At 37.6% G+C, this 23,561-nt stretch overlaps 1 protein-coding gene across 2 annotated transcripts in view; it reads right to left on the minus strand.

Moving 5' to 3' along the window:
- The window catches only part of NBAS (NBAS subunit of NRZ tethering complex), a 361,846-nt gene that overhangs the window by 7,838 nt on the left and 330,447 nt on the right, over window positions 1-23,561 (minus strand). The window contains exons 49-51 of one of the 2 annotated variants that reach the window (XM_063078154.1): window positions 14,798-14,937; window positions 11,723-11,861; window positions 4,581-4,709 (exon numbers count right to left, since the gene is read on the minus strand). In XM_063078154.1, the coding sequence (XP_062934224.1) occupies window positions 4,581-4,709; window positions 11,723-11,861; window positions 14,798-14,937 (408 nt within the window). The remainder of the gene's footprint in view (window positions 1-4,580; window positions 4,710-11,722; window positions 11,862-14,797; window positions 14,938-23,561) is intronic. The other variant, XM_063078155.1, reaches the window with a different exon arrangement.

Below are 23,561 nucleotides of genomic sequence, written 5' to 3' on the forward strand. Positions count from 1 at the left end.
CTGCACAACACAGGGTTTTAATCATTCATCAACAATATAATCTCAAAAAAGGACTTTGCATTTCTGGCCCAGGAATAAAGCTATTGACCATCTGTAAAAGGTGAGATGCTAAACACCAGAGGTTTGCAATTTCATAAAAGCTTAGAGAAAGAAATGAGTACTACTATTGGAGAAAAAGCCAGCACAGTCCCTGGCATCAGAACTTAAGCATCATCCTTTTAACTGTAAACTCCTATAAAGCTGTCTGTATCTTATAATGAACAGCAGAATAACATGGGCTATCAGCAAACAAGAGGGGCATTGTGCACTTGGATCTGCACACTGTGCAGGAGCAATCACTATCAGAGGAGTCCCTTCGCCAGATGTTTTTTTCTTTTAATGTCAACAGAAACTACTGTCAACAACCAATGAGGAGAAAACTGAAGTTACTAATGAACTCAATCCCCCTACTAATGGACAGAGTGAATAGCAAAATCAAAATAAAAAGAGAAAGCAAAAGTTTTATATATTTTTTACTGCAATAATGAGGATGATTTAAAAATAGCTAGACGGGAGTCCTGAAAAATGCCCACTGAATTCTTCCTTTAGAAAAAAATGTTGCATGAGCCTTTAATGGTGCTAGGAGAGCAATGATGAATTATAGTAATTTCATATTTCATTTATACAGCATTCTTGAAATGACAAAATTACAGAGATGAAGAACAGATTAGTAGTTGTCAGGGGTTACTTGGGGTGGGGAGGGAAAAGGTGGCAGTGGCTATAAAGGGTAGCATGAGGGACCCTTGTGACGGAACTGTTCTGTAACTGGAGTGAAGGTCACATGAATCTACTTGTGACAATATCACATACAACTACACAGACACACAGACACACAGACACACACACACACACACGCACACACGATGAATGCATGTAAAATTGGTGAAATCTGAATAAGGTGGACAGATTGTATCAATGTTAACATCCTGGTTATAACATTAAGATGTTACCATTGAGGGAAACTGGGTGAAGAGTATAAGAGATCTCACTGAATTATTTCTTACAACTGTATGTGAATTTTAAATGATCTCAAAATAAAAAGTTAAAAAAAAATAAAAAATGGAAAACATTAGCCTTTGGAGGGTACAAAAGGTCTGAAGATACTCCGCATTTCCGTGGAGCACACAGGAAGGGCACAGACGGGGTAGCCTGATGTGAACACTCAGCCTAGCGGACAGAAGTCCCCATGGTCTCATTACTGAATTCCTGAAAGTAAGGGTCTCAGTGGTAGAGTGATACAGCCCAGCAATTTATACCTGTGGCTTTGACTTCTGCATTGGAAGGGCACAGAGGTTTTGTGGGCTATCATCACAACCACAGGGAAACCACTCAGTCTGCAGAGCAGTTTTAAACCCACTGAGTGTGAGCACAATCAGAACATCAAACGCGTAGATGAAAGCGTTATGGAGGTAAATTAGTGCCATTTAAAAACGGCTTGGGTATTGCAGTGTTCCCATTTAAGTTCGTATTTTGATAGTCACTGTGTGTGCGGGGGTGGGGGGCTGTGTGGGTAGCGAGTTTTGTTAGCAGTTAGGGAGCCTCTGTACTAGCTGCAGTTCTGATGGCTGTATTTGAGATAAAGAATCTTTAAAATGAAAACTGATCCGCTCACCTATGGAATTCAAGAGTACATCAAGAGAGCTCTATGCAGGATGAATACAGAAAGGCAATGTATATACATCACTGTTTTATTCTCAGAGAGGTCCATGGAAAATTCTAGTGAGAATGCTTAAGCAGAGATACTAACACAGTATATGATATTGAGAAGGAAAAAAAATGCACTGAATATATGCAGTCTGATTTTCTTCAGTTTTCTCTTTTTCCTGATTTCTTGGATTTATAAGAAGAAAACTAAGAACTAAAAAACTAACTGTAATTCTCAGTTTCATATAAATACCAAAAGCTGTACAACTTTTATTTAGCACATTCAGGCAGGGAGACTACCAATATACAAGTCTCCCAGATTCCCTACTTCAGTCCAGCTCCCGAAGAGGCTACTGTTATCATTAATGATCAGTGATAATAGAGGGTAGTCACAAAACCTTTGCAGAAATTTTTACATTATTTTGAAAATAAATCTAAATGAAAAAAAGGCATTAGATTTTTCTCATTTTCTTAATGAGTGTTTACAAATACAATTACATTCTACCTTCAGTAACCATTTACAGAACTTTCTTTATTCTCTGTCGTTGATGAAATTTTATTTCAATGATGTATTTTCATCAATCTCTTCACTGTTTTGTGGAACAAGCATAAACCTCTGCTCTAGGATTTTCCTTCTCTCTCTGATCCCTAGAAGACATCCTGTCATATTTTTGTTAATATACGTATATATATATATATATATATATAGTATATATAATGTAAATTATTTACGTGTGTGTATGTCTGTGTATGTGTATAGTGTGCGCGTATACACGTAATTCAAATGAATGATCATCCTACTAAAAAGGGTTTCAGTACGGACCATACAAGATGAGTTCATTAAATCACAACCCTAAGTTACCTAATGCTAAAGTGTAAAATTTAAAAATGGAAGAGAATGTTTCTCCTTTTTAAATTTATCATGGGCCTGAGAATAAAATAGTGATGTATAATGCATCACCCTTACCGTATTCATCCCGCACAGAGCTTTCTTGATGCGCTCCTGAATTCTATACGTGACTGTATCAGTCTTCATTTTAGAATTTCAAGATTTTTATCTCAAATGCATCTGTCAGAACTGCAACTAGAACAGGGGCTCCCTATTATGTAGTCCTAATGACAAGACAATCAGCCTGGAGGAATATGTTTTTTTTCCTTCATCTTGCTGATGTACTGTAGTATCATGTTTATACATGTGCATATGTTGATCTATCCTTGCATCCCAGGAATGAATCCCACCTGATCATGGTGTATGACCTTTTTAATGTGTTACTGGATTCTGTTTGCTAGAGGATATTCACACTTCTGTTCATTAGAGATATTGGTCTGTAATTCCCAATGACATTCTTCACAGAAATAGAAAAAAAAAAAAAAATCTTAAAATTTGTATGGAACCACAGAAGATCCGGTACATTGAAAGCAATCTTGAACAAAAAGAACAAAGACGGAGGCATCATACATCCTGACTTCAAAATATACTATAAAGCTATAGTAACCAAAACAGCATGATATTGGCATAAAAGCAGACAAATTAATCAATGGAACAGAATAGACAGCCCTGAAATAAACCCATGCATTTGTAGCATACAGATTTTCCACAAAGATGCCAAAAATATACAATAGGGAAAAGACAGCCTCTTCAACACATGGTGCTGGGAAAACTGGATATCCACATGAAGAAGATTGAACTAGACCCCTATCTCTCACCATACACAAAAATAACTTAAAATGTATCAAAGACCTAAATTTAAGACCCAAAACTATAGAAACTATTAGAGGAAATGCTACATGAAATGCGAGTGGGAAGCACTTTCTTGAGTGAGATTACAAAGGTACAGGCAACTAAAGTAAAAATATATAAATGGACGACATTATAAAAAGCTTCTGCACAGCAAGGGACACTGTCAGCAACCTACAGAATGGGAGAAAGTGTCGGCCAACTACACATCAGAAAAGGGGATAATATCCAGAATATATAAGGAACTCAAACAACACAATAGCAAAAAACCAAATAATCCAATTTAAAAAATGGGCAAAGGACCTGAACAGACATTTCTCAAAAGAAGACATAGAAATGGTCAACAAACACATAAAAAAATGCTCGACATCACTAATCATCAGAGAAATGCAAATTAAAACCACAAAGAGCTATCATCTTATCCCAGTTAGAATGGCTATTATCAACAAGATTGAAAAAAAAAATAACAAACGCTGGGCTAGGATGTGGAGAAAAAGGAACTCGCCGAAATTGCTGGTGGGAGAGTAAATTAGTGCAGCCATTGTGGAAAACAGTATGGAGTTTCCTCAGAGAACTAAAAATAGATCTATGACTCAGCTATCCTACTACTGGGTATACATGCAAAAGAAATGAAATCAATATATTAAAAAGACACCTGCACTCCCATGTTCACTGCACTGCTATTCACAATTGCCAAGAGATGGAATCAATCTAAATGTTCATCAACAGATGAATGGATAAAAAATACCTGTAGCATATATACACATAATGTAATACTACTCAGCTATTTAAAAAAAAAAAGAAGATATCATTTGCAGCAACATGGATGGACCTGGAAACCGTCAAGCTAAATGAAGTCAGTCAGGCACAAATAGACAAATGCCACATGATCTCACTCAAGTGTGGAAACCAAAAAAAAAAAAGTAGTTTTCATAGAAGTACAGAGTAGAATAAAATAATTGTTATAACGGGGGCGGGGGGTTAGGGAGGAGAAGTAGAGGACTAACACATACAAAACTATGCTATCTACCATCAGTGAATCATTGTACAGAGGAGGCATGTATTGAAACAGCACACTGTACCCCACAAATATGTACAAATATTAAAATATTTTGAAGAAAAGTAAAAACAAATAATAAATAAATTCTACTGGGCATACCTTGGCAACAGCTGCAATTTGCTCCAGTGCCAGGGCGTGCAGATGCTCATCTGGGCTCTCAAGCAGAAGCTTCAGGGCCGGGAGCAGGAGGGACTGCCTCAGCAGCAGCAGGCACAGCTCCTTCACACACTGAAACCACAGGAGCACGACATGAGCAAGGTCAAGGAAGCATGTCTTTCTTATGCCGGTGCTGTTCTGGCTGGATCTTTCCTCCTCTTGTTCTATGAGTGTGTGTGTGTGTGTGTGTGTGTGTGTGTGTGTGTGTGTGTGTGTGTGTGTGTGTGTGTGTGTGTGTGTGTGTGTGTGTGTGTGTGTGTGTGTGTGTGTGTGTGTGTGTGTGTGTGTGTGTGTGTGTAAAGCACACACGGGACCATACTGAGTATAGGGCTTGGTACCCACTTCTTTCACTCCACAATAATTGTGAACATCTTTCCAGAATATCACATATTCACCTACAATATTGCTTTTAATGGCTGCATAGTACTCAGTGTATACCTATAGTACTATAATTTTTTTCTTAAACTCTCAAAGCCCTAGTTTCTTTTCAAGTAAAATATAGGTATTTATATCTATAATGCAGTTTTTGTTTTATGTGTTTATTTGTTAATGAATATAATATACAAGGCAAAGCATATAGTAAAGACTTAATAAAGACTATTATCAATTGTTAATATTGTTAACAATATCTAGCTATCCACAGAAACAAACTAAATTAGCAAATAAAATATTTTAAGACCTGTTAATAATTCTAATGTCAAGGTGAATTGAATCTTTGATAAGCTTAAGATATTCCATCTTCATGAAAACTATCTCTGGTGCGTAAAGATGAAAATGTACTTGGATCTTCACAACTGTATCTGAATTTTATTCTCTTTATTCTCTGCTCTTTATTACACCAGCTGAAGCTGTCATCAAAGAGTAGGCTTTTATATAAGGTAACAAATGATAATCCTTTACAACAAAATTACGAAAGAATAAAAAATAAATCTGCAAGCTGTTTGCCCTGCTGAGCTATGCTACCTCTGGTGTCCTGACTCTAGCTCCAACATAAATAACCGAACACTTGGACCAATGACCAGACAATGAGTGCAACCCAGTTACACTAAAGCAAGGGTTATTTTCAAAGAACTGAGGACCACTGCCCTCTGTGGGACTGATTTTTTCTCTTGTGCTGCTCAAACAGTAGCAGACCAGAGAAGAAAAACTCAAATTTACGATATTTTCAAAACTCTTTCACATTATTATAAAGCAGAGATAGAATGAGGAGGACACAAAGAAGTTCCCGTTTAAAGCTTAGGATAAAGTTCTCTTTGAAATTCTATTATAGGTTTTTAGCTTTCACCCAGCACACCTCTTCTGGAAATCAGCAAGGCCTTCAAATTTCAGAGTGGAAGGTTGTGTTACACAAACCTGTGAGACGCTGATCACTATCAGCAGCGCAGCAGTTTGTAAAATGTATACTTGAAGCATTATGGATTCTAGTTCAGAAAAGTAACGTGTGGGCCTTAAAGAACACACACCACACAGAGGAGTCTCACCAAGCATCTGGGCCAAAGAGAAATACAGATTTTTTCATTTAGGATGCCAAAACTTGAAGAACATATTTGGGAGGATGAAACACAAACTCCCACGCATGACACTCTGGCCTGGCCAGCCACGTCAGGACCCGCTTCCTGTGACCTCCTCCTCCTCTTCCTTTTCCTGCTTGCAGGTGACAGCCGTGCTCCCCACCCATACATTCCACAGAGAGCGTAGTCCACTTCCACCTTTCTGATGGAAGCGTTCTGTATCTTCGCTGTCCAATACCATAGCCACGAACTTCATGCACATGTGAGATGTGGACAGTGCAATGAGAAAATGCATTTTTAATTTTATTTAAGTTTTAATATTCATAGCGACGTGTGGCCATCGTCCACAGTACTGGACGGTGCAGCTGCCAGGTGTTGGACTCACACCTCTGGGTCTTTGCACTCAGTGTAACTTCTGCTCTTTCTCTGTCTGATTAACCCCTACTTATTCTTTAAATCTCAGCTTTAAAAGGCACAGAAAACTCACATCTCCTCTGTGAAGGCACCTCTGAATATCTCATGTTAGCACTCTTTCTATGTTCTAAATGCATAGCCTTGCCTATATTATATCTTGCCTCTAGTATTACTGTAATTATTTACTTCTCTTTGTGCCTCTTTTGAGGGCAAGAATATCTTTCCTTCTCTGTTCCAAACTTGCTTTGTACATTGCATATCTAAAATTACTTGTACTTAACAATCATATTTGCTTACTCAATAAGTTATCAATAATGTGTAAACAAGTATTTCTCAGCAATGTATGATGTTTAGACTAAACATAACACTTGGCTAACCCTAGCTTTAATGACAAATTTCATGAAATAACCTGTATACCCCTTCGAACAAGCATAATGGATAGATGGCACATAGCCAGGGAAGGACATCCAAGAATGGAGGAGCTCATTTTATGTGAACTACTGAGTACTTTTAGTCTCTTAACTAAGAGTTATTGGCCAAATACTCACTTTGTTTTAAAATGCTAAATCCTCTACTATGTGTGTTGGGAATTTCCCACGTGTTGCAAGAGGGGCATTTACTAAGAGATTTACAATGGGATTTTGGAAACTTCAAGAAAAGCTGAAGCAGCAGAAAAAAACACAAAACACCTTATTTGACACCTTCGCAGCTCAAACCTGTCTGACCATCAGGACACAGAACAACACCAAGATGGGAGTGAATGAAGAGGATTAGGAGGGCCTGGGCTCAGAGCTAGGCCCCGACCCTGGGCATCTGTTTTGCCAGTGCACTGTGATTTATGGTCACACACTGGAGCGTGATGCCCGTGGCCTGTGGTCATCAGAGAAGCAGGACCAGTCCACCAACGCTCCTGTCCTCATACAACCCTGCTGCTGGCCCTGGGGCATAAAACATCAAAAGTTTGCAGGGCCTTCAGTGGGATCACAGGGCACAAGGTATGCAGGGACTGGTGACACAGGGACCAAAGGGCTTGTCATATGTGCTGGACATTGCACAGGGGTTGCAGGGACCTGCTGAAGAGTGGGTCCTCCCTCTCCAGCAGGTACCACTGCATTTACCTAGATGGTCAGCAGCCCCAGGTCAGCTGAGATCTTGGCTAGCTGGGTCTCCCCATGGTGATCACACATGGCGCCTGGGCCAGCTAGGTGATGTGGCAGCCGTGGGCCCATGCTCTCTAGAGCCTGTCAGGTTGTGCTGGGTCTAAAGCTCAGAGCTCCACCTGGGACACAGCTTCCTTGAGCTGAACACCACCCGCTTCTCATCCTAGATTTCAATACACATCATCTCATTTAGTTTTCTCCTCCTATCCTGTGAGGAAGGTGCTACCTTAATTTTACTAATCAGATGAGGAAAGCAGAGTGTAGAAAGGTTAAATAACTTGCATTTTGTCTGATTCTAAAAATCAAGCTCCTGACATTATCAAAAGTGGCTTCACCATGATGGAGCTCAACCACATTGAGATTTAGAAGCTGGAGGTTAGGTAGGCTCATCATTAGCTGGTGACTCACTCCCACGCAACAGCCACACAGCATCTGTGACTGCAATTCATAATGAGCTGCAGTGAAAGTATGGACCTTCTGGGTCAGTCATAAATAGCAGGAACTTTGGATTTTAAATCTGTAAATGCCAAGAACCTATTTTATGCCAATTTCTTATTGTACATATCCTCTACTCTTGAGAATGCTTCACATATTGCCATGGCTACAAGCTGAGAAGATGGAAAAGTAACTTTCAAGATTGCAGGACACATGACCTGTGAGAAACAGGGATTTTTATCCTGCTGGAAATATTTTCCATCAGGAAAATCATCAGGGCCATAAGTAAGGAAGTGCCATGAGCAACAGCAAATAATCACAAAAAGGCATTCTAAAGAGTCATGAAGGAAAGAAATCTATAAATACGGGAGCTTAGTGGGGGATGGGAAAAGGGGATGAAGAAAGTGAGCCCACTGAAGTACTCTGTCGTAAACAATTATGCACACACACATTTCATAAACCACGGAGAAGGACGACCAGAGATAATGGGTGGAAAAAAAAATTAGTCACAGATAATCTTACCACTACAGTGATATAATACTATGGAACTCTGAAATTAAACTATGAAACTTCCAAATTTGGTAAAATAAACTTAACAAGACATTTCCACTTTGTAACAGCAGTGTTCCTTCCTTTGTAACACTTTCAATTCACATTCAAACACAGTTAGCCATTGATAAAAATGGTACATGCCATTTGCAAACCTCTTCTAATCACAGCATCCTAAGAAAAATATTTATGTGTGCCCAATTAATAGACCATAAACTGAGGCAACATAAGGAAAATGAAGAAAAGTCACTGTAGCAACAGAGCTTCCTGAATAATTATCTTTCATTTCATCAAATTGGAAAAGTGATAATGACCTACTTCGAAAAGGGGTTCAATCCAATACCTGTCTCCTCAACCCAAGAGAAGTATGGACTTACAAAAAAGTAGTGAATTGTGTGCTACGAATGAAGCAGGACACAGAGTCCCTCATCTCATTCTCCTTACAGGCCTGGAGGCCTCGAGAAATAGACAGAACTAGAGTCCCCTCGGAGACCATCCAGTTTAACCCCTTATTTCAGAGACCAGAAAACAAAGGTCCAGAGAGTTTGGTGATTTTTCTCAAGTTCGTAGATCACGTGGCCCATCCAGAATAGGAACAGTACAACTTCATGCATTACTAGGGCTCCTTCTGCTCAACTATGTATGATGTTCCCCGCCCTTAAGGTGTTCCCAGTCCCAATAAAGAGAGACAAGTAAACCCTTTTCCATAGTGTGAACAGTACTCTAATAGATGTGTGCTTTAGGTGCTATGCTACATATTCTGATTTCCTAAAAATACTTAGGAATCACTGACCAGATGATTCTGAGATCAAACGGGACCACTGCAAATAACTTAACATATTACTATATTTGTCAAAATATCTCAACCTAGCTGTAGAAGCATATTAGAAAGCTGAATTATCACAGGTATGTAACTTCTCATTTAACCACCAAGTCTTATTTCTTGATAGAAAACAGAAAGTACAACTTGTTATACATTAATCAATGAAAAGAATATACTTTTCCCTCTATGTTCTACAAGGTTTCTGTAAAATTTCAATGTTAACACTGATAGGGTATACTACTGCTATGGACACTCAGATATATCCATTCCCTATTCTCAGGTGGATAAAAGACAATATACGAAACTGTCATTGAGCCTTGATTTGCTAGTGGAACAATGTCAGGATTAAGATGCAGAGGCCATGTCATCAGCTAACCTACTTTCTTTCCCTTAGAAAAGTTACAGCAAAACCTAATCAACAAGGATATTTTAAAAAACAAATAAACTTCTCTAGGCAATAACAGAGATCCTAACAACCTAAAAACACTGATCATCTAGATGCTAAATTCTACAGGCCATTCTTGAAGGAAGTATTATGGAAAAGGGAAAATTGACAATAAAATGTACGCCACTGTATAATACAGACATTCAATGCACATACATCCCAAGTGTCGCAAGAATGGCTCATCTGGAAGTATTCCTTTTTCACACATTCAAACACAGAGACTTGGTTTGAGGAAAGATCCACTACTCGTGGCCTGAGGAAGCGGGAACAAGACACTTAACCTCAGATCCTCCCTTCCATCATCTGTCAAATGGAAATAAAGGAATCTCCTTACAGGTGGTGGTGAAGGTTAAAGAAGACAAAGTGAGTGAAATCCCAAGAGCGTTAGTAAATGTTAGTCATTACGATTACCACCAGCTCGTTAGATAGTAACATTAGATCCGAAATAGTGTTTTCCTAACTTAGATTCAACAGAACTGACAGCAGCACATGCCTGGTGTTCAGTCCTGATCTAACAACGCTTGATCTTTGCCTATATGAAGGCAAAGGTAAAAGCCACGTTATTTACATATTATTTACCCTGGGGTGGTAATAAACTGTGGTAGGTCCCCACTCTGAATCCACCCACAGGTGTCACACAGATGATACAGCCATAGTTCCCACCCACCAGGTGCTCACGATATAGCAGAGCGCGATCACAGGTGGAAGAGTAGCTGATACACGCAGATCGTGGTACACAAATCACACTCCACTGGAGCAAGGAGAGTTTATTTCTGGTGTTGATACTTTAAATATTTTACAGAATAACTTTGTCATTCTGGTGGTTGAAAGACTTCTTTAAATGAATAAAGTAGTCTAAAATTCAATCTAAAAACACTTATCCAGTCCCTCATTTAGAAAACAGTTCATTAAATGTGCATTCATAATAAGAATATTTTCCTTGAGTGATTACAATGAGGATTGAAAGGTTCATATTTATAATTTTATTTTCAAGTTTATCTCCTATGTGGTAGAAACTCAAAACCAATTAATCAATTTAATGCCATTATCCAAATGCTTAAATTTAAGACACAAAAATTGCTCAAACAATATTCTGCTGAGATGGGATCCACAGCAGGGGGCGGTAATTAATATGTGCTTATTTTAGAGTGTACAAATACACGTGTGTGTGTATCTACATATGCATATATTCATGTGCATATATGTATATAAAATGAGTATCTCTGTAACAGTCAAATCATGGGATGGATAAAATAGAGAACAAAGGTCAGAAAGGAGGTGGCTGAGTTTGTACCATATTTTGTACACAATAAACATGGTGGTTATGCAATCTCATTACAATGATGTCAGAAAGTATGTAAAAATCAGACTGCTTGGTTCCCTGCTGAGAGGAGTCCTAAAGCTTACCACTACTTTACTAAGTGGCCTGGTTCAGACACATAACACACGAGCAACCCCTTGGAACATAACTTGAGTTAGACACAAAATGGCATTCAGAAGGAATTAAAAACTGGCTTATACTCTGGAATTGCAAAAGGAATGCTGCTTCAGACTATTCCACCAAAAAGAAAATTGGCTCAAAGCATCCTTCAGCATTGTTTTTCTGCATTTGATCCATTGCAAATCATGGGCCTCTCCTGGTAATAACTTAAATGTTCCTCAAGTACAGTCACTGGGCCTGCTCATAATAAAGAGTTTTTATAAGAAAAGGGATACCCCCAGCAAAGCCACTTGAAACATCCACTCACCTCTGCAGGCAGCATCTGCTTGGTGTTATATAAAGAGCGACAGATTTTCAAAACTTCATTCCCCAGTGCTTCCTTGTTTTCCATTGTGCATCTGGTTAGCATCACTGTAGCTAGTCTCACCCATGGATTATTGATTATGCTGGTTTTAATGGAGAAAAATGCAAGGCATTGATTGGAAATGACTGAAGCTATCATCATTGTGATAAGAAATTTTAAAACAGAAAAGAAATCTAATTTTATGAAATATAATGCTCATTGTAAACTACAATCAGAATCTAGATGGTAAGTTCCTTCAAGTCTATCTTGTAGAAAAGGTAACATCTGAAAGAGAAGAAGCAGTGTACTGTGGTATCACCAAGACACCCAACAGCATGGAGGCAGTCAGTGGAGCTGGAAGAGCACAGGCTGTGAGGCCAGAGAGACTCAGGTACAAGTCCTGGATCCTTGATTCATTACTTGGGTGACTCAGAGAAGTTACTTCAAACTCTCACCCTCATTGTATGGTTCTGAGGAAGCCACCCAATATTTGTGGGTCTCAGTTTTTTCACTGGGAAAAGGAGGTTTAATGTTTTCCTTGCGGAGTTGCTTTATTTAATGACTGATATCTGTAATTGCAAAGTTAACACTCTTAATGCAGGAACACCTTACTGTTTACTACATAAATACTGGCTCTTGTTGATCATATTACTATTATCACTGCTACGGGTCAGGGCAGGACTGGATTACAGTCAGGAAAGTGCATAGCAGAGGTCAGCTTTTGCACAGATCTGAGGAAGCAAGTATGATGCACGTTATGTTCTTATTGTTTTCTTCTATCTGAAACATAAAAGCACAGAAAAGTTTGCCTTTTCCTTCCCTTCTTTGACTACCACTACCCCATGTTTCATAAAAAACATCACAATTTGCATTTCAATAGACAACTTAAAGGTAAATTCATTTTATGGTCCCAGGAGCAGGGTACTGATTTTACTTACATTTTTTTACACTTTTAGTATTTTGGAGTCTGTTGTCTCATAAGAACAGCACTAGGTTCTAGACACTGAACAACTGAGGATGGTCCTTCCTTAAAATAATTTTATTCCTTGCCCCCAGAGAAAAAATTCAAGTGCAGCTACAATACTAGCCTTTGGCAAAGCCTTTGTGTCCCAGCTCAAATTAACAATCTGTAAGGATGAAGAATTCTGCTTATTTCAAGGTGCAGACAGAGACCTATGAGAGCATTGAGAGGCTGAGAAGTCTTGTAACATTCAAGGCTTTACTCTCTGCTCTTCTTTTTCAGAGTCTGAATTCAGTGCTCCTGGGTTTGTCACTAACAGGCTGTCTCACTGTAGCAGAAATTCTGGCCTGCCAGCACAGTGAACCACTGGGCAATGTGGCTTTGACAACAAATTATCAAAATATATTTTTCACCAGCCAATGAAAATTATGAATCTTCCACAAATACAAATCTATTCTACTACATACATGACTACAAAAGTAAGAACATAACTTTAAAAATTACAAATTCATTAAATGTTTTAAAAATGCAATAAATGTTCTAATAAAGCTGATTTTGGTTCTTGTGGGTAAGTGAATGATTTTAAATGGTCAGTGTTCTAAAAGTAAAAGAAACCGTAAAACCAGAATTAACTAATCTATTAAAGGTGTCATACTTCAAATACAAAAATGAGGTTATAAAGAGATCTACAATTCAACCCTAATAATTTCCTAACCAAGTAAAGCAGAACTGACAATCTAATTAGTGGTCCCCACCCCCACTTCCCATCTTCCTCCCCTAAGGAGTTTGTTCAGAAACAGATTACAGTTCCCAGTACATAGAGTTGGACTCGGCAAGTGGAGCATGGGACTCAGGACCCTGCTTTAACAAGCACTCCTAGGTCCTGAGGAAGCTCCACCAAGATCACTGGGAACCATATGGAAATGCACTGTCACAAGTAAAAACAATAGTTTTATGATGCAAGAGCCTGTACTGTAGAGTTTCAAATAGTGAAGGTAAGAAAAACCACAAGTCACCATGCCATCTCTGTCACAAATAAGAGAGATCTAAAAACATTTTTTTCCTTCTGAAAACACTTGGTTAAAAACCAAAACAAAACAAAAACACCACTTCCCTTTGTTTGCTTCAGAAATTCCTAACAGTCTTATCCTAGAGTTAAGGTGAAGAGTCTTTTCCAGGTGTTCTAGGGCAGCCCTAAACTATTCACAGGATAATTTATTTTCAGGAAAACATCCTTCTTTAACGTCTGAGTCTGCTTGCTAAGTATGGGAGGAACAAGATCAGCCCTGGAGCAACCGGCACGTGGCGCAGGGTGCCGGTGCTCGTATATTCTGCCATTGAGGAGCAGCAGTTCACGATAGCCAGCGTACGTGCCGGCAGGAGATCCGGCTACTTCATCCAAAGGAAAGGCGAAAGGTATGAGGCTGACAGCACGAGGACGGGGTAATTACCCCACGCAGCTCTGAGTGGCAGCTGCAGGCCCAGCATGACATAGAGAAAGGGAGGAGTGACTGGTTAGAATTGTGTCCTCCACTTATCAGCCTTGTGGTGCCCGAAGTTACTTAACTTCCGAGCCTCAATTTCTTCATCTATAAAAAAAGATAACATCTCCTTCCCATATAGGTTTGTTATGTGAATGATTGATAATACATGTAAATTGCACATAACATCCTGTGTTCTCAATAAATGGGAATTATTCATTTACCCCATACGGATTATCAAGTTAGCATTGTAAACTCTGTTAAAAGACAGTCAAGAAATTTCCTGGTAAAAATACCAGAAGAAAATTGTTTTGTTGACATCATAATTCAGATGTTATTATCAAGCATTGTCTAATACTTTTGAATAAAATATTTCAGTTTAGGTCAAGGAGAAATGAAAAGACATTGCAATATTTCAGAAAACAATTTTAATTTCCTCTAAAGGCAAATATTGATCACACACACACACACACACACACACACACACACACACACACACAATCATTCCTTCATTGGCTCTTTTGAAGGGGCTACATTTTTAGAACTAAATTCCAGATAGAGGAACGCTAATTAGGCTAATTTTATTTTAAAACTTACACATATTCACTTTTCATAGGTGGCCAAGCTTGCAACAGTAAAACCAAGTGCTGAAATTCAACCTCGTGGTGACTAGATTCCAGGAGTTCTATGAATAGACAGTAGCGTTTCTCTTCATTATCAGTGTCAGCTATGTCTACCTGTAAGTAGAAATACACACTTGAAACTGGGGGCAAAAGCTACTGAATTGGTTTACAGGAGAATTCAAATTTGGTAATTTTGATTAAACACTTTTTTGAAAATTTTTATAATGTGCTAAGGGAAGATTCAACAACATCAAAAACAAAACAAAACGAACAAAAAAACACCTTCAAAAGCTCTATGCCTTACTCAATTTCAAACAATTATGTTAAAATTATTTATAACTGCAAATTACAAGAAGTTTCTTAACCTTATTAACATAAATTCAAACAAGTAGACTTCCATTGCACTGGCTCATTGGTATTTAACATGTATTATTTTAAAATACTGAATTGCTTTATTTGAAATTGTAATATTTCACCATACTCAACCCCAGGTGAATTTTTTGAAGTTTATATTATCCAAAATTAATTTCTAATTTTCATTATAAAATTGCCAAACCTTCATATTGTCCAGAAAATTTCTCTAATTTGAAATTAGTTTACTATAACACATTTGCCATATGATTTTTCTTGCTATAAACCAAAATAAAGTAAAATATCCTTTATTCACATTTCTAATGCAAAAGTAGTCTCGGTTAAATATAGAGCACTAATTTTTCCTCTCATTAAATAACTAAATGATTTTTTTTTTTTTTGCATTGAGGCAGTCCTAAAACAAATCACATCTCCAATGCCTCTGTTAATGAAAATGTTTGCTATTTTAAGTTATAAAGCAGTTTTAAGCATAAAAGTAAGCAAAAATCTAGTACTCCCATTTTCCAGCCTCTCTCAACATAGATTCTCCATACTTGGGTATACAAACATTCATGACAACGAATTCATAATGAATTGGGTACAAAGATGTTCAGATGATGATGATACCTTGAAAGGATAATGACAATGGACGATTACCTATATATTTGCTAAATGGTCTGCACTAGTGCATGTCTCTAAAACATTTAATTTAACCATCATTCTGGCTGTGATCCCAAGAAGCCATTGGAAAAAGTCACACCATGAATTCTGCATTTTCACAAAAGTTGATATGTACTACATAATTATTGGTAATTGCTATGGGAAGCCCTACTCACAGAGTGACCCCACAGCCAAATCCTTCAAAACCTGCCTTAAAGCCCCGAGTCATTTTTCTGTGGAATAATAACTCCAAAGTACTTTACAGTTTTTGAAATAATTTCATAATACAGTAAGTCAGTTGACTCTTAAAATCGTTTTGTGCGGAGGATAGAGCAGTAATTAGTAAATCACTAATAAGTAAACAGGCACCACTATCCTGGGGACATCCCAAAATATAATAATAATCAGAACACGATATTCTGAAAGTAGAGGACACAATAAGCTAGGTAAGCCTTAAATTATTTAAGTTGGTCTTCTAATTGGGACTTTGGCAATATTGTATTGCCTATTTATGAAAAAACATTTTTTTTTTTTTTTTTTAGATCTCAAACTCAAGACATCCATCTGCTGTTACCTGACCTCACATCCTTCAACTCATCTCCAGCCTCAGTGCCACAAGGTTCCTTGCATACAATCATGCACACAACCACCTCAGGCACCTTCATCTTTCCTCTGCTTGGCACTTTCTTCTTCCAGGTATCTCAGCGGTTCATTCCCTCATGTCCCTCAAGTTTCTCAAATGTCAACATATCAGCACAGGCCTTGCTTAACTGCCTCACCTAACGGAGTGTTCCACCAGCCTATCTATCTTCCTCACCCAGTTTCATTTTCCTTCTTGGCACTTACAACCACGGGACATGTTATGTATTTATTTATTGCCTTTCTTCTTCCATAAGAATGTAAGCTCCTTAAAAGCAGTCTATTTTTTGCTCACTAGTTTATCCTCATTACTTAAAATAATGCCTGCTATAGAGTAGATGCACAGGGAGTACTCACTGAGTGAATAAATGAACTAATGAATGGACATGTGTATGAATGAATAAAGTTAATTTGTCATATATAAAATAACTTTGCATAAATTATCTTAAGTATTCACAGAGAGACCCTTGTGGCACCGGGGCCTAGTCTAAGGCCCAGAGAGAAGCACCCATAACCCAGCAGCCACTGAGGTGAGCCAAGACCCGTGTGGCACCAAGGCTCGGTCTAAGGCCCCAGGGAGAAGGGAGGCGCACACAGCCCAGCAGCCACCCTGGTGAGCTGAGAGCAGACCCTTGTGGCACGGGATTCCAGTCTAAGGCTCTGGGGGGGAAGGAAAGTGCACACAGCCCAGTAGGCGCCGAGGTGAGCTGAGACCTGCACAGTACCAGGGGCTCAGTCTACAGCCATGGAAAGCTAGAACAGGAGCCAAGCTGGTGTAATACAGATACCACTACACTTTCTGTCACCACAAGGACAGATCACCACCACAATAGCAGCCAGCGCCACTCTACAGGCAACCTGCCACTCACATGACTACACTGATATAAGAAGAGTCACTAGTAGAGCCTGCAAACAGAGGAGGAAGTCTTTATCCTCATAGCCAACCCCAGAGTAACAGACGAAGCAAGTCCTCTACCATATGACCAAACATCAATGAAAAAACACCAGAACTACAAATGGAAAAGAAGATATGACACCACCAAAGGAATACAGTAATGCTCAAATTCCATACCCCATAGAACAGGGAATCCTTGAAATGTCTGAAAAACAAATCCAAGCAATGATCATAAGAAAGCTTGAAGAAATAAAAGAAGACTCAATTAGAGAACACAAGGAAACAAGAAAAAAATCCAGAATATGAAGGATGAAATTTACAAAGAGATTAATACCTTAAAAAAGAATATAGCAAAACTCCTAGAAATGAAAGATCCACTCACTGAAATAAACACAACAGAGAGCTTAAGCAGCAGATTAGAGCAAGCAGAAGAAAGAATTTCAGATCTCAAAGATGGGCTTTTTGAAATAATGCTGGCAGACAAAAAAAAAAAAGGAAAAAAGAACTAAAAATAATGAGGAAAATCAAAGAGAGATAGCAGGCAACCTCAAATGTTCTAACATCTGAATTATGGGTATTCCCGAAGGGGAGGAGAAAGGAAAAGGAAAAGGTATTGAAAACCTATTCAAGGGAATAATAACAGAAAACTTCCAAGTGATAGGGAGAGATGCAGACCTTCAGATCCAGGAAGCTCAAAGGTCCCCAAACAGATTCAATCCAAAAAGATCCTCCCCAAGACACATATACTCAAATTTGCAAAGCTCAAAGACAAAGAGAAAATTCTAAAAGCAGGAAGAAAAGTGTCATGTCACCCATAAGGGAACTCCCACCAGACTAACAGCAGACTTCACAACTGAAACCCTACAGGCTAGAAGAAAGTGGAATGATATATTCAAAACACTAAAAGAAAAATTTGCCAGCCAAGAATTCTTTACCCAGTAAGGCTCTCCTCCAGAAATGAGGGAGAAATAGTGTATTTTCCTGACAAACAAAAATTGTGGGAGTTCACCACCACACAACCAGCCCTGCATGAAATTCTCAAGGGAGTCCTGCATCTGGAATCTGAATAATGAGTGTCACGGTCATGGTACAAGAAAGAGCAATATCTGCTGTTAAAACAAACATGCCAGTGAAAAAGAGCAAGAAGCTAAATCATGCCACCTCAAATATCCAACTAAAATTGAAGAAGAGAAATAAAAGGGGAAGTAAGGATCAAAAGATATTTAAAACATCTAAACAAAAAGCAACTAAATGACAGATATTAAACAATAACTATTAATAACTACCCTAAATGTGAATGGATTAAACTCCCCATTAACTGATTGGATTAAAAAGCTAGACCCAAGTATATGCTGTCTTCAAGAGACCTACCTCATCTGTAGAGACACACACAGACTAAAAGTGAAGGGATGGAAAAAGATATACCAGGCAAATAGAAAACAAAAATGAGCAGGAGTAGGTATTCTTATATCAGATAAAATAGACTTTAAACCAAAAAACATAAAAAGAGACAAAGAAGGCCACTATATAATGATAAAAGGATCTACCCAGCTGAAAGACATAACAATCATAAATACATATGCACCCAATCCTGGAGCACCCAAATATATAAAGCAAACATTCTTAGACCTAAAGAAAGAAATAGGCCCTAATACATTAATAGTGGGTGACCTGAATACCCCTCTCAGTGTGGGACAGATCTTCCAGGCAACAAATCAAAAAAAGACACAGGATTTAAACTACATGTTAGACCAACTGGACCTGCCAGATATATATAGAACATTTCACCAAACAACTAAAGAATATACTTTTTCTCATTAGCACATGGAACATACTCCAGGATAGACCACATATTAGGTCACAAATATAGTCTCAGCAAATTTTAAAAACTTGAAATCATTCCAAATATCTTTTCAGAGTACAATGGACTAAAACTGGAAATTAATAACAAGCAAAATGCTGGAAACTATACAAATACATGGAAACTAAACAATAGGCTCCTAATGACCTATGCGTCCAAGAAGAAATTAAACAGGAAATTAAAAATTTCTTGAAACTGATGAAAATAAAGATACATCATACCAAAACCTGTGGGATACTGCAAAAACAGTACTAAGAGGGAAATTTATTGCAATAAATATTTACATCAAAAGAATGGAAAGACTTTAAATAAATGACCTAACACTAAGCCTCAAAGAACTTGAAAAACAACAACAATCCAATCCTAAAGGTAGTAGATGGAAAAAAATAATTAAGAACAAAGCAGAACTAAATGAAATAGAGCCCCCCAAAATGACAGAAAAGATTAATGAAAGAAAAAGTTGGTTTTTTGAGAAGATAAATAAAACAGACAAACCATTAGCTAGGTAACAAACAAACAAAAAAAAAAAAAAAAAAGAAGAGAAAAGACCCAAATAACAAAAATCAGAAATTAAATAGGGGACATTTCAACTGATACCACAGAAATATGAAGAATGATTAGAGACTATTATAAACACCTGTAGGATGACAAATACGAAAAACTGGAATATATGGATAAGTTTCTGGACACATACAAACTACCCAGACTAAACCAAGAAGAAGTAGAAAACCTGAACAGACCAATAACAAGCAATGAGACTGAAGCAATAATCAGCAATCTTCCAACAAAGAAAAGCTTAGCTCTAGATGGCTTTACAGCTGAATTCTACCAAACCTTTAAAGAAGAATTAATAACAATTCTCCTCAAACTATTCCAAAAAATTGAAACAGAAGCCATTCTCCAAACTCATTCTATGAGGCCAACATAACTCTGATACCAAAACCAGATAAAGACACAACAAAAAAAGAAAATTACAGGCCAATATCCTTGATGAACCTAGATGCAAAAATCCTCAAGAAAATATTAGCAATCAGAATATAGCAACACATCAAAAAAGTTATACACCACAATCAAGTGGGATTCCCTCCGGGGATGCAAGGATGGTTCAACATACAAAAGTCAATTAATGTGATACATCACATCAATAAATTCAAGGACAAAAACCATATGATTACCTCAATAAATGCTAAAAAAGCATTTGACAAAATTCAACATCCCTTCATGATAAAGACTCTCAGAAAATTAGGTGTAGAAGGAAAGTATCTGAACACAATAAAAGCCATCTATGACAAGCCCACTGCCAGTATAATTCTGAATGAGGAAAAACTGAAGGCTTTTCCTTTAAGTACAGGAACCAGACAAGTATGCCCACTCTCACCACTTCTATTTAACACAGTACTGGAGGTACTAGCCAGAGCAATCAGGCAAGAGAAAAAAATGAAGGGCATCCAGAATGGAAAAGATGAAGTCAAACTGTCTCTATTTGCCATTGACATGATACTACATAGAGAAAAACCTAAAGACTCTATCAGAACACTCCTAGAGCTGGTTAATAATTTCAGTAATGTTGCAGGATACAAAATAAATGCCGCAAAATCAGTTGCATTTATATCCTCCAATAATGAGCTAATAGAAAGAGAAATCAAGAAAGTAAGCCCATTTACAACATTCACACACACACACACACAAAAATACCCAAGAATCAATTTAACTAAGGAGATGAAAGATCTCTACAATGAGAGCTACAAATCACTATTGAAAGAAATTAAAGACGACACATAATTATGGAAAGACATTCCATGCTCTTGGATTGGAAGAATTAACATTGTGAAAATGTCTATACTACCCAAAGCAATCTACAGATTCAATGCAATCCCCATCAAAATACCAATGACATTCTTCAGAGAAATGGAAAAAAAAAAAAACAATCTCAACATTCATATGGAACTACAAAAGACCCCAAATAGCCAAAGCAATCCTGAGAAAAAAACATAAAGCCAGAGGGATAACACTACCTGACTTCAAATTATACTACAAAGCTATAGTAACCAAAACAGCTGATACTGGCATAAAAATAGACACTCGGACCAGTGGAGCAGAAGAGAAAACCCAGAAATCACCCCTCAAGCTTACAGCCATCTGATATTGGACAAAGGGAACAAAAATATACATTGGGGAAAAGACTGCCTCTTCAATAAGTGGTGCTGGGAAAACTGGATATCCAGATGCAGAAGAATGAAGCTAGACATGCACCTCTCACCATAAACTAAAATCAACCCGAAATGGATTAAAGACTTAAGTATAAGACCTGAAACTGTAAAATTACTAAGGTAAAATATAGGTAAAACACTTCAGCAACTAGGTCTGGGCACAGACTTTATGAGCCCAAAAGCACAAGCAACAAAAGAATAAATAAACAAATGGGACTATATCAAACTAAAAAGCTTCTGCACGGAAAAGGAAACAATCAACAAAGTGAAACAACAACCTACAGAGTGGGAGAAAATTTATGCTAACTATGCATCTGACAAGCGATTAATATCCATAATATACAAGGAACTCAAGCAATTATACAGTAAAAAAACAAATAAACCAATTAAAAAATGGGCAAAAGAACTGAACAGACATTTTTCAAAGGAAGACATACAAATGGCCAAGAGGTACATTAAAAATGTTCAACATCACTAGTGATCAGGGAAATGCAAATTAAAACCACACTGAGATATCATCTCACCCCAGTTAGACTGGCTATAATAAGAATGAGATTAACAAATGCTGGCGAGGATGCAGAGAGAAGGGAACACTCCTACTATATTGGTGGGACTGTAAATTAGTACAACCACTGTGGAAAACAGAATGGAGGTTTCTCAAACAACTACAGATAGATCCTCATATGATCCAGCAATCCCACTTCTGGGTATATCCCCAAAGGAATGGAAATCATCTTGTCAAAGGGATACCCTCACTCCCATGTTCACTGCAGCTCTGTTCATGATAGCCAAGATACGGAACCAACCTAAATGTCTATCAATGGATGACTAGATAAGGAAACTGTGGTATATATGCACCATGGAATACTATTCTGCCATCAAAAAGAATGAAATTCTCCCATTTGCAACATCATGGATGAGCTTGGAGAAACTTATGTTGAGTGAAATAAACAAAGCAGAGAGGGATAAATACCACATGTCCTCTCTCATAAGTGGGAGCTAAGAGATAAAGAAGAAAGGAAAGAAAGACCACAGTGGTGTATTGGACTTGCAGAGAGAGAGAACATACCTAGGGATACAAAGTGGAGTGGGGAAAGGTGGATAGGGAGGGAGGTTGGGGATAAGAGAAGGGATAATTGGGTGGGGAACACAGAATATAATCACAATTTGTGGTAATGGACATGCTGCCAGTATGGATCTGGCCATCACATCTTAGGCATGAGTGGTGGCAATTTGCTTTGTACCCCATGAATATTCATAACCAATAAAAACAAAATAAAACACTTAAAAAAATAGAGTTGCTATACATTTTTGGCTGGTTTTGTTATTGAAGATTGATGTAAGATTTAAAACAAAAATGTTGCCAAGAGGGATATTACTAAAAAAAGACCAAAGGTGGCAGGTTTATTGACATTATGTCTACACAAATGATGCCTTATGATTAGCTATGTGATTACAGTCAAGTCTTTCTCTTTGGGCCTCATTTTTCTTAACTGAAAAATGGTTTCCAAAAATGCCTGAAGTTTCTGAAGTTCTGAGAAAGTGCCTTGCAGTCTGCAGCTATGCAGTGTTTGGTAAAGAGATGACGTTTGCTTCCTGCATTATAATCTCAGTTTCTACACAAGAGTTTATTTGTACAAAAGGTTTAAGCTTAAAAAAAATTTAAAACCCATTGAGTGATAAGTCCTAGCTGCATTAGTATTCCAGTTTCTATAATTAAATGCAGTATAATTAATAATATGATATGCAGAGTCTAGGTGAGTTATTTCCTGCATGTGATACATCCCGTGAGAAGAAAAAGATGAACAACCAAAAAATCATATTTTCAATGTCACCTAGATTTCTTTCTTTTCAGAAATTGTAATAGCTTCTAAATTTTGAGGACATGAACTATATCATAAAGGAAGGAAAGAGAAAAGAAACTACAAATTAAACCTTCATACTTTTGCTTTTATATTAGCATGCATATAATAGTTTCCACTTATAAAGTGTGTTTGATATTACTTTCTTTGTATTATACTTTTCTCACATGTACACAGAATTTTTAAGTGTGTCTTTGTCAGAAAATATTTCTGAATGTTCACTAATTCTTCAGTTTTTAGTAACTTATTTTTCAGAGCTT

Source organism: Cynocephalus volans, chromosome 14, assembly GCF_027409185.1.
Source record: "Cynocephalus volans isolate mCynVol1 chromosome 14, mCynVol1.pri, whole genome shotgun sequence".
In the NCBI taxonomy this organism is placed as follows: Eukaryota; Metazoa; Chordata; class Mammalia; order Dermoptera; family Cynocephalidae; genus Cynocephalus; species Cynocephalus volans.